We start from the raw sequence: 12,093 nt of genomic DNA, 5'->3' as shown, positions 1-12,093 counted from the left end.
TCTATCATTAGAGATTTTTAAGAGCAGGTTAGATAAACCCCTATCAAGAATGGTCTAGATAATACTTAGTCTTGCCTTGAGTGCGGGGGACTGGACTAGATGACCTCTCGAGGTCCCTTCCAGTCCTATGATTTTATTATTCTCACACCTGAGCCATTATTTTTAGGTGACAAATCTGAGGAGCTGTGTCAGTTGAGAAGGTTTTAGAACAAATCAATAAACAGTAATAAATCACAAGGACAGATGAGATTCATCCAAGAGTTCTGAAGGAACTCAAATATGAAATTGCAGAATTAATTGTGGTGTATAATCTATTGCTTAATTCAGCCTCTGTATCAGACGACTGGAGGATAGCTAATGTAATGCCAATTTTTTTTAAAAGGCCTATGGGTAATCCTGGCAATTACAGGCTTGTAAGCCTAACTTCAGTACCAGGCAAATTGGTTGAACCTAGAGTAAAGAATAGAATTATCAGACACATAGATGAACACGATTTATTGGGGAAGAGTCAACATGTTTTTTGTAAAGGGAAATCATTCCTCACCTGTCTATTAGAATTATCTGAGGGGGTCAACAAACAAAGATGATCTAGTGGATATAGCGTACTTTTGCTTTCAGAAAGCCTTTGACAATATCCCCACTAAAGACACTTAAGCAAAGTAAGGAATCATGGGATAAGAGGGAAGGTCTTCTCATGGATCGGTAACTGGTTAAAAAATAGGAAATAAAGGGTAGGAATAAACAGTCAGTTTTCACAGTGGAGAGAGGTTAATAACGAGGTCACCCAAGGATCTGTGCAGGGACCAGTATTGTTCATTCATAAATAAGCTGGGAAAACGGATAAACAGTGAGGTGGCAAAGTTTGCAGATAATACAAAACTGCTCAAGATAGTTAAGTCCCAAGCTGACTGTGGAGACTTACAAAGGGATCTCACAAAACTGGGTGACTGGGCTCACAAAATGGCATATGAAATTCAATGCTGATAAATGCAAAGTAATAAATACCGGAAAATATAATTCCAACCGTACATACAAAATGTTGGGATCTAAATTAGTTGTTACCACTCAAGAAAGAGATCTTGGAATCATCATGGATAGTTCTCTGAAAGCATCTGTTCCATGTGTAGCAGCAGTCAAAAAAGCTAATAGAAATTTAGGAACCATTAGGAAAATGATAGCAAATAAGTGAGAAAATATCATAATACCTCTTTATAAGTCTGTAGTACACTGTCACCTTGAATACCGCTTGTAGTTCTGGTAACTCCATCTCAGAAAAGGTATGTTAGAATTGGAAAGAGTACAAAGAATGGCAACAAAAATGATTAAGGGTATGGGACAGCTTCCAAATGAGGGAAGATTAGAAAGATTGGGATGGGTTAACTTAAAAAAGAGACAACTAAGGGGGATTATGATAGAGGTCTATAAAATCATGAATGGTGAGGACAAAATAAATAAGGGAAGTGTTGTTTAACCCTTCACAGAACACACGAACCAGGGGTCACCCAATGAAATTAATAGACAGCAGGTTTAAAACAAACATAAAGAAGCACTTCTTCATATAACGCACAGTCAACCTGTGAAACTCATTGACAGAGAATGTTGCAAAGGCCAAAAGCATAAGTGGGTTAAAAAAAGAATTACATAAGTTCATGGTGGAGAAGTCCATCAGTGGCTATGAGCTCAGGTGGTCAGGGATGCAACCGTATGCTCTGGGTGTCCCAAAACCTCTGACTGCTAGAAGTGGACTGAACAATGGGATCGATCACTTCATAAATTGCTTTGTAGTTTGAACTGTGGCCAAGGGGAGCTGTGGAGCTGGCGCTCAGGGCAGGGGCAGCACGTGGAGCCCCCATGGCTGCCCCTCTGCCAGGAGTTGGAGGGACATGCTGACTGCTTCCTGGGAGCCGCACGGAGCTGGGCAAGGAGTCTGCCAGCCCCACTGCACCACCAACCAGACTTTTAGCGGCCCGGTCAATGGTGCTGACCAGAGCCACCAGGGTCCCTTTCTGACCTGGCAACCCTGTTATGCAGCTGCAATAATCTAGGGTCCTGCACTTAGGATGGAAGAATCCAATGCACTGCTACAGACTAGGGACCGAATGGCTAGGCAGCAGTTCTGCGGAAAAGGACCTAGGGGTGACAGTAGACGAGAAGCTGGATATGAGTCAACAGTGTGCCCTTGTTGCCAAGAAGGCCAATGGCATTTTGGGATGTATAAGTAGGGGCATAGCGAGCAGATCGAGGGATGTGATCGTTCCCCTCTATTCGACACTGGTGAGGCCTCATCTGGAATACTGTGTCCAGTTTTGGGCCCCACACTACAAGAAGGATGTGGATAAATTGGAGAGAGTCCAGCGAAGGGCAACAAAAATGATTAGGGGTCTAGAGCACATGACTTATGAAGAGAGGCTGAGGGAGCTGGGATTGTTTAGTCTGCAGAAGAGAAGAATGAGGGGGGATTTGATAGCTGCTTTCAACTACCTGAAAGGGGGTTCCAAAGAGGATGGCTCTAGACTGTTCTCAATGGTAGCAGATGACAGAACGAGGAGTAATGGTCTCAAGTTGCAATGGGGGAGGTTTAGATTGGATATTAGGAAAAACTTTTTCACTAAGAGGGTGGTGAAACACTGGAATGCGTTACCTAGGGAGGTGGTAGAATCTCCTTCCTTAGAGGTTTTTAAGGTCAGGCTTGACAAAGCCCTGGCTGGGATGATTTAACTGGGAATTGGTCCTGCTTCGAGCAGGGGGTTGGACTAGATGACCTTCTGGGGTCCCTTCCAACCCAGATATTCTATGATTCTATGATTCTATGATAGTGCGCGGCACTTGATGGATTGTTGTGTGGCTGCGCAGTCGCACAGCTTAGAGGGAACACTGCGTCTGCCATGAGTTTTCTAAGTAAGATAAAAGAAAAGGAGTACTTGTGGCACCTTAGAGACTAACTAATTTATTTGAGCATGAGCTTTCGTGATCTACAGCTCACTTCATCGGATGCATACTGTGGAAACTGCAGAAGCTCATGCTCAAATAAATTGGTTAGTCTCTAAGGTGCCACAAGTACTCCTTTTCTTTTTGTGAATACAGACTAACACGGCTGTTACTCTGAAACCTAAGTAAGATAGTTGCTAATGGCTCAGATATCTCCTGTCAGCTCCTTGAATATTCTAGGATGTATTTCATCAGGCCCTGCTGACTTGAAGACATCTAATTTGTCTAAGTAATTTTTTATTTGTTCTTTCCCTATTTTAGCCTCAGATCCCATCTCATTTTCACTGGCATAAACTATGTTAGACATCCAATATCTACTAACCTTTTTGGTGAAAACTGAAACAAAAAAGTCATTTAGTACTTCTCCATTTCCACATTTTCTGTTATTGTCTTCCCCCCACACCCCATTGAGTAGCAGGTCTATCATGTCCTTGGTCTTCCTCTTGCTTCTAATGTATTCGTTGACGATGAGCCTGTCTAAACTGCCATGTTTCTGAAAATAGTTTCAATGCCCCTTTTTTCTGCACTACTGTAAACCAGTTCCCCAGTAGTGAAGACAATTTGGGCCAGATCATCACATAATATAGATTGGTATAGCTCAATTGGGACCTGCACCAGTTCACACCAGCTAAGTTCTGGCCCTATGTATATGAGAATGGGATGTATATTTATCCTGACTGCATGACTAATATTTGAATATGGTGTCACATAAATAGCTAATATTTTAACATGGTCACTGCTCCCAGTGAAATACATTTCAGCAGAGATGTTTCCAATTGATTCTGAGGGGCAGACTTTAGTCAGTAAGTGACTCTTGATTGGTGGACATTTATGTTATGAGAAGATGTATTTACAGGTGAGAATAAATTGTCGTCTTATCGTTCTAAACATAGGTTTATATATCACTCTTTTTATTTAGACTGAATGCATTTATAGCTGTAGAGAGCAGTGTAATATCAACAGAACATTCTATATCTTTTTTTGTATTTTGTACTGCAGTGGTGGAAGATACCCAGGATATGATGGATATTCATATGGAGACTATCTGTGCACTAATTTTCCCTCAGTAGCTACTGTCAAAGTATGTGAAGTATAGTTCGCAGTATGTACACTTTGAAAACTGATAATTTAATTAACACTATGCTAATAATTCATAATTTCATAGATTTTAAGCATAGAAGGATGGTCGAGTTTGACATTCTGTATATAACAGGACATTAAATTTCACCCAGACATCCCTATATTAAGCCCAATAACTTGAGTCAGTCCAAAGCATTTCAATCCTCAGAAGACTAAACTATTGTGTACAACAGGCAGACCACAGGAAAGACACAGGTGCCACCAAGGCACTTGCAATGGCAGAGAAACAACTAGGTGGAAGATGTCTAGATGATCTTAGCAGGTTATTCATGCCCCATGCAGAGGAAGTAAATCAAAAACAAACAAAAAAACCCAAGGTCCCTGCTGATCTGATCTGTGAAAAAGTTCCTTCCCAAACCCAAATCTGGTAATCAGTTAGACCCTGAGCCATGAGAGCAAGACCCACCAGTCAGACATCTGTACCACCTAAAAGCATTGGTTCAGCCATTCAGTGCTCCATCTCCAGCTGTGGACAATCTCTGATCTTTCAGAGGAAAATGAACTCCCCCTGCTTGGATATATCTGGCCAGTTGTGATTAAAGCATATATTTTATAAAGATATCTAACCTGATTTTAAAGACTCTAAGAAATTATTCAGTTCCAGTGTTCAATTATCCTTGCTGCTAGGAAATTGCACCTTTTTTCAAGGTTGAATTTGTCTAACTTCAACTTCCAACCATAGGATCTTATTATGGCTTCATCAGCAAGATCGAAAACCCCAACAAGCTATACACAGTCATCAACTCACCTCTCAACCTTCTCTCCCATAAGCTGAATAAGTTGAGCTCTATAAGCTCAATGTCATAAGGCTTGTTTTCTAGTGTGTGGATCATATTTATGGCTCTCCTTTGAAATCTCTCCAGTGTTTCCACAAAGTGTGCACACTAGAATTTGACACAGAATCCTAATAGCAGTCATAGAATCATAGAATATCAGGGTTGGTAGGGAACTCAGGAGGTCATCTAGTCCAACCCCCTGCTCAAAGCAGGACCAATCCACAACTAAATCATTCCAGCCAGGGCTTTGTCAAGCCTGACCTTAAAAACCTCTAAGGAAGGAGATTCCATCACCTCCCTAGGTAACCCATTCCAGTGCTTCACCACTCTCCTAGTAAAAAAGTTTGCCCTAATATCCAACCTAAACCTCCCCCACTGCAACTTGAGACCATTACTTCTTGTTCTGTTATCTGCTACCACGGAGAACAGCCTAGATCCATCCTCTTTGGAACCCCCTTTCAGGTGGTTGAAAGCAGCTATCAAATCCCCCCTCATTCTTCTCTTCTGAAGACTAAATAATCCCTGTTCCCTCAGCCTCTCCTCATAAGTCATGTGCTCCAGCCCCCTAATAATTTTTGTTGCCCTTCGTTGGACGCTTTCCAATTTTTCCACATCCTTCTTGTAGTGTGGGGCCCAAAACTGGACACAGTACTCCAGATGAGGCCTCACCAATGCTGAATAGAGGGGAATGATCACATCCCTCGATCTACTGGCAATGCTCCTACTTATACAGCCCAAAATGCTGTTAGGCTTCTTGGCAACAAGGGCACACCGTTGACTCATATCCAGCTTCTCATCCATTATAACCCCTAGGTCCTTTTCTGCAGAACTGCTGCCTAGCTACTCGGTCCCTAGTCTGTAGGAGTGCATGGGATTCTTCCGTCCTAAGTGCAGGACTCTGCACTTTTCCTTGTTGAACCTCATCAGATTTCTTCTGGCCCAATCCTCTAATTTCTCTAGGTCACTCTGTATCCTATCTCTACCCTCCAGCATACCTACCTCTCCCCACAGCTTAGTGTCATCTGTGAACTTGCTGAGGGTGCAATCCACGCCATCCTCCAGATCATTAATGAAGATATTGAGCAATATTGGCCCCAGGACCGACCCTTGGGACACTCTGCTTGATACCGGCTGCCAACTAGACAAGGAGTCATTGATCACTACCTGTTGAGCCTGATGATCTAGCCAGCTTTCTATCCACCTTATAGTCCATTCATCCAGCCCATACTTCTTTAACTTGCTGGCAAGAATACTGTGGGAGACCATGTCAAAAGCTTTGGTAAAGTCAAGGAATAATATGTCCATTGTTTTCCCCTCATCCACACAGCCAGTTCTCTCATCATAGAAGGCAAATAGGTTAGTCAGGCATGACTTGCCCTTGGTGAATCCATGCTGACTGTTCCTGATCACTTTCCTCTCCTCGAAGTGCTTCAAAATTGATTCCTTGAGGACCTGCTCCATGATTTTTCCAGGGACTGAGGTGAGGCTGACTGGCCTGTAGTTCCCCAGATCCTCCTTCTTCCCTTTTTTAAAGATGGGCACTACATTAGCCTTTTTCCAGTCGTCCGGGACCTCCCCCGATCACCATGAGTTTTCAAAGATAATGGCCAATGGCTCTGCAATCACATCCGCCAACTCCTTTAGCACTCTCGGATGCAGTGCATCTGGCCCCAAGGACTTGTGCTCGTCCAGCTTTTCTAAATAGTCCTGAACCACTTCTTTCTCCACAGAGGGCTGGTCACCTCCTCCCCATACTGTGCTGCCCAGTGCAGTAGTCTGGGAGCTGACCTTGTTTGTGAAGACAGAGGCAAAAAAAGCATTAAGTACATTAGCTTTTTCCACATCCTCTGTCACTAGGTTACCTCCCTCATTCAGTAAGGGGGCCACACTTTCCTTGACTTTCTTCTTGTTGCTAACATACCTGAAGAAACCCTTTTTGTTACTCTTAACATCTCTTGCTAGCTGCACCTCCAGGTGTGATTTGGCCTTCCTGATTTCACTTCTGCATGCCCGAGCAATATTTTTATACTCTTCCCTGGTCATTTGTCCAATCTTCCACTTCTTGTAAGCTTCTTTTTTGTGTTTAAGATGAGCAAGGATTCCACTGTTAAGCCAAGCTGGTCACCTGCCATATATACTATTCTTTCTACACATCAGGATGGTTTGTTCCTGCAACCTCAATAAGGAATCTTCAAAATACAGCCAGTCTTACCAATGCTATCTACAAAAGCAAGATGACTTTCCTACTTCTACTTGATATTCCCCTACTTATACATCCAAGGATTGCATTAGCTCTTTTTGCCATGACATTGCATTGACAGGTCATGTTGAGGTGATTATCTTCAATGATTCATAAGTCCTTCTCTGAGTCACTGCTTTCCAAGACAGAGTCTCCTATCCAGCATGCATTTTGTTTATTTGGCCCAGATGCAGATTACCCTTACATTGGGCTGCATTAAAATGCATTTTGTTGGACTGTGACTATTTAACCAGATGATTTAGATCTCTGTAATAGTAAACTGTCTCCCGTGTTATTTACTTCCCCACCAATCTGTCACTTGTGAATTTTACCAGCAAAGATTTTATGTCATCATCTAGATCACTGATAAAAATATTGACTAGATGGTTTTCAATTTAAGAAAATCACCAGAAACAGTATCGATAAGTAGCCCAACTGTCACCGTGGATTTTGGGGAACTGGGAATAGTTTGCTTAAGAGAAAAGTTGGCATAAAATGAGACTAGGCAACCGCAGGAACACTGAACTGATACTAAACGTGGATATATTCGGCTAGGATCGTTGGCAGATGTCTAACCACAAATTTGCTTCAGCAATATGGTAATGAGTGAATATGGATTAATATGCTAGCCTATCAGGTAAAGGCACTCCAATATTCTTAGGGTGAGGAAGTTGGATATGGACAGAGGAGGGTGGGTGTTAGTATGAATATTAATGATGATTCCCAGGCCCTAAGTAAGCAAGAACCCACATGAAGTAGGTAGCTAGCCCTCCACCCTTCAATATTTTAGTACTATATCATCTATCTTCAAGCACTGGGGACCTGGACTATCTGACCCATTTGCATGCCAGAGACAGGGCTGGTCCTCTGTCTCTTACCACCAGATCTTCAATAAAGAGGTGTGAGTATGTAAATCTATGAACATAAATTATGCAGTGAATAACCTTTAAAATTTGTTTAATACTCTATTACCTCTATTTGCTTATGTGATTTGGAGCTTTCTTATCTCTATTAATTATAGTAACAAAGGTAATTAAGGTTGTATTTTGCTCTCTGTGTGAGTGCCTTTGCTATACACCATGGAGTTCCTTACAAGATATTGAACTTGTCAGTTTTGACTCTGTCGTGTCTGTTTCTAGGGCAAGAACCTTAGCACACACCTCTCATTACTTGAGTACCAATTGGCATTCATTACAGGATCGGGCTACAGTCTCCATCCCTCAAAACACTTTGAAGGGTCTTCTACTTTGCTAGAAGTTTGCTTTCCATGCTTGGTAAAAGCAACAGGACCCATTTCCCCAGCTGATACACCCAGAACCCAGTTCTGGGAGTGTTGTACCATCTGATAGCTTTTGCAAGGAGATATCCAGGCACTGTCCAAAGTGAGTTCAAATCAGACCATATTTTATGCCTTACTCCCTTGCTCTTCCCCGATTTTACAGTAAGAGGTCAAGAATACCATGTCTTTGTGTCCTGTGCTATTACTTAAAAGTAGTAAAACCTTCACAGGATTGTGGGACATCCTACAACCAAGTTGTGGAAGCAATAGGTAAAATTTCCTTACCTACCTATACTTTTATCATATATGAAGTAGGTGCCAGTGATCCATTAAGACTGGGTTCTTCGGCCTCCCTTCCAAGCATGGTACCTCCACTGTTCTCCCCCTGCCATCATCCACCCCTTACCTTCTCAAGGATGTTGAACAATTGGAAAGGATTCAGATGAGGTATAAGAATGATTCAGTCTGAAAAACCTGTTTTACAGTGAGAGACTTAAGAAGCTCAATCTATTTAGTTTATCAAAGAGAGGAATCTGAAGCTAGATTAATTTGGATGGGGCATAACCCATCCAAATTCCACAAGAGAAGAGGCACTTCTTGATTTAGTCTTAAGTGGAGTGCAGGATCTTTTCAAGAGATGAATATAGCTGGACTGCTTGGTACTAATGGCCATAATATAATTAAATTTAACATCCCTGTGGAGGGGAAAACACCACAGCAGCCCAACACTGTAGCATTGAATTTCAGAAAGAGGGACTATACAAAAATGAGGAAGTTAGTGAAACAGAAATTAAAAGATACAGTGCCAAAAGTGAAATCCCTGCAAGCTTCATGGAAACATTTTAAAGACACCATAATATAGGCTCAACTTAAATATATACCCCAAATTAAAATACATAGCAAGAGAAGGAAAAAAGTGCCACCGTGGCTAAACAACAAAGTAAAAGAAGCAGTGAGAAGCAAAAAGGCATCCTTTAAAAAGTGGAAGTTAAATCCTAGTGAGGAAAATAGAAAGGAGCATAAACTCTGGTAAATGAAGTGTAACAATACAATTTGGAAGACCAAAAAAGAATTTGAAGAACAACTAGCCAAAGACTCAAAAAGTAATAGCAAAAAAAAATATAAGTACATCAGAAGCTGGAAGCCTGCTAAATAACACTGGGACCACTGGACAATCAAGATGCTAAAGGAGCACTCAAGGATGATAAGGCCATTGCGGAGAAACGAAATGAATTCTTTGCATCGGTCTTCATGGCTGAGGATGTGAGGGAGATTCCCAAACATAAGCCATTCTTTTTGGTGACAAATCTGAGGAACTGTCCCATCTTGAGGCGTCATTAGAGGAGGTGTTGGAACAAATTGATAAACTAAACAATAATAAGTCACCAGGACCAGATGGTATTCACCCAAGAGTTCTAAAAGAATGCAAATGTGAAATTGTAGAACTACTAACTGTAGTTTGTAACTTATCATTTAAATCAGCTTCTGTACCAAATGACTGGAGGATAGCTAATATGATGCCAGAGGTGATCCAGGCAATTACAGCTCAGTAAGCCTGACTTCAGTACTGGGCAAACTGGTTGAAATTATAGTAAAGAACAAAATTGCCAGACACATAGATGAACATAATTTGTTGAGGAAAAGTCAATATGGTTTTTGTAAAGGGAAATCATGTCTCACCAATCTACTAGAATTCTTTGGGGGGGTGTCATAAATATAAAGGGAAGGGTAAATCCCTTTAAAATCCCTCGTGGCCAGAGGAAAACTCCTCTCACCTGTAAAGGGTTAAGAAGCTAAAGGTAACCTCGCTGGCACCTGATCAAAATGACCAATGAGGAGACAAGATACTTTCAAAAGCTGGGAGGAGGGAGAGAAACAAAGGGTCTGTGTGTCTGTCTATATTCTGTCTTTGCCGGGGATAGACCAGGAATGGAGTCTTAGAACTTTTAGTAAGTAATCTAGCTAGGTACGTGTTAGATTATGATTTCTTTAAATGGCTGAGAAAAGAATTGTGCTGAATAGAATAACTATTTCTGTCTGTGTATCTTTTTTGTAACTTAAGGTTTTGCCTAGAGGGGTTCTCTATGTTTTGAATCTAATTACCCTGTAAGGTATCTACCATCCTGATTTTACAGAGGGGATTTCTTTACTTCTATTTACTCCTATTTCTATTAAAAGTCTTCTTGTAAGAAAACTGAATGCTTTTTCATTGTTCTCAGATCCAAGGGTTTGGGTCTGTGGTCACCTATGCAAATTGGTGAGGCTTTTTACCAAAACTTGTCCAGGAAGTGGGGTGCAAGGTTTTGGGAAGTATTTTGGGGGGAAAGACGTTTCCAAACAGCTCTTCCCCAGTAACCAGTATTTGTTTGGTGGTGGTAGCGGCCAATCCAAGGACAACGGGTGGAATATTTTGTACCTTGGGGAAGTTTTTGACCTAAGCTGGTAAAGATAAGCTTAGGAGGTTTTCATGCAGGTCCCCACATCTGTACCCTAGCGTTCAGAGTAGGGGAGGAACCTTGACAGGGGGGTCAACAAGCATTTGGACAAGGGGGATCCAGTGGATATAGTATACTTAGATTTTCAGAAATCCTTTGACAAGGTCTCTCACCAAGGTTCTTAAGCAAAGTAAGCAGTCATGGGATAAGAGGGAAGGTCCTCTCATGGATTGGTAACTGGTTAAAAGATAGGAAATAAAGGGTAGGAATAAATGGTCAGTTTTCAGAATGGAGAGAGGTTAAATAGTGGTGTTTTCCAGGGCTCTGTACTGGAACCACTCCTGTTCAACATATTCATAAATGATCTGGAGAAAGGGGTAAACAGTGAGGGAGCAAAATTTGCACATGATACAAAACTACTCAAGATAGTTAAGTCCCAAGCAGACTGTGAAGAGCTACAAAAGGATCTCTCCAAACTGAGTGACTGGGCAACAAAATGGCAGATGAAATTCAGTGTAAATGCAAAGCAATGCACATTGGAAAACATAATCCCAACTATACATATAAAATGATGGGGTCTAAATTAGCTGTTACCACTCAGGAAAGAGATCTTGGAGTCATTGTGGATAGTTTTCTGAAAACATCCACTCAATATGCAGCGGCAGTCAAAAAAGCGAACAGAATGCTGGACATCATTAAGAAAGGGATAGATAATAAGACAGAAAATATCATATTAACTCTATATAAATCCATGGTATGCCCACATCTGGAATATTGCATGCAGATATGGTCACCCCATCTCAAAAAAAAGATATATTGGAATTGGAAAAGGTTCAGAAAAGGGCAACAAAAAGGATTAGGGGTATGGAACGGCTGCCTTCTGAGGAGAGATTACTAAGACTGGGACTTTTCATCTTGGAAAAGAGACGACTAAGGGGAGATATGATTGAGGTCTATAAAATCATGACTGGTGTGGAGAAAACAAATAAGAATGTATTAACAAGAACTAGAGGTCACCAAATGAAATGAATAGGCAGCAGGTTTAAAACAAACAAAAGGAAGTATTTTTTCACACAACACACAGTCAATCTCTGGAACTCCTTGCCAGAGGATGTTGTGAAGGCCAAGACTATAACAAGGTTTAAAAAGAACTACATAAGTTCATGGAGGATAGGTCCATCAATGGCTATTAGCCAGGGTGGGCATGGATGGTTTCCCTAGCCTCTGTTTGCCAGA

At 41.4% G+C, this 12,093-nt stretch overlaps 1 protein-coding gene across 1 annotated transcript in view; it reads left to right on the top strand.

Annotated features, from left to right (window-relative positions):
- LOC141981076 (disintegrin and metalloproteinase domain-containing protein 9-like) overlaps window positions 1-12,093 on the top strand; it is a 119,662-nt gene that overhangs the window by 33,310 nt on the left and 74,259 nt on the right. Inside the window, exon 10 of the mRNA XM_074942885.1 lies at window positions 3,988-4,069. Coding sequence (XP_074798986.1) covers window positions 3,988-4,069 — 82 coding nt within the window. The remainder of the gene's footprint in view (window positions 1-3,987; window positions 4,070-12,093) is intronic.

The sequence above is a fragment of the Natator depressus genome, chromosome 1 (genome assembly GCF_965152275.1).
Source record: "Natator depressus isolate rNatDep1 chromosome 1, rNatDep2.hap1, whole genome shotgun sequence".
NCBI lineage: Eukaryota > Metazoa > Chordata > Testudines > Cheloniidae > Natator > Natator depressus.
This window is presented reverse-complemented; position numbering and strand designations above follow the sequence as displayed.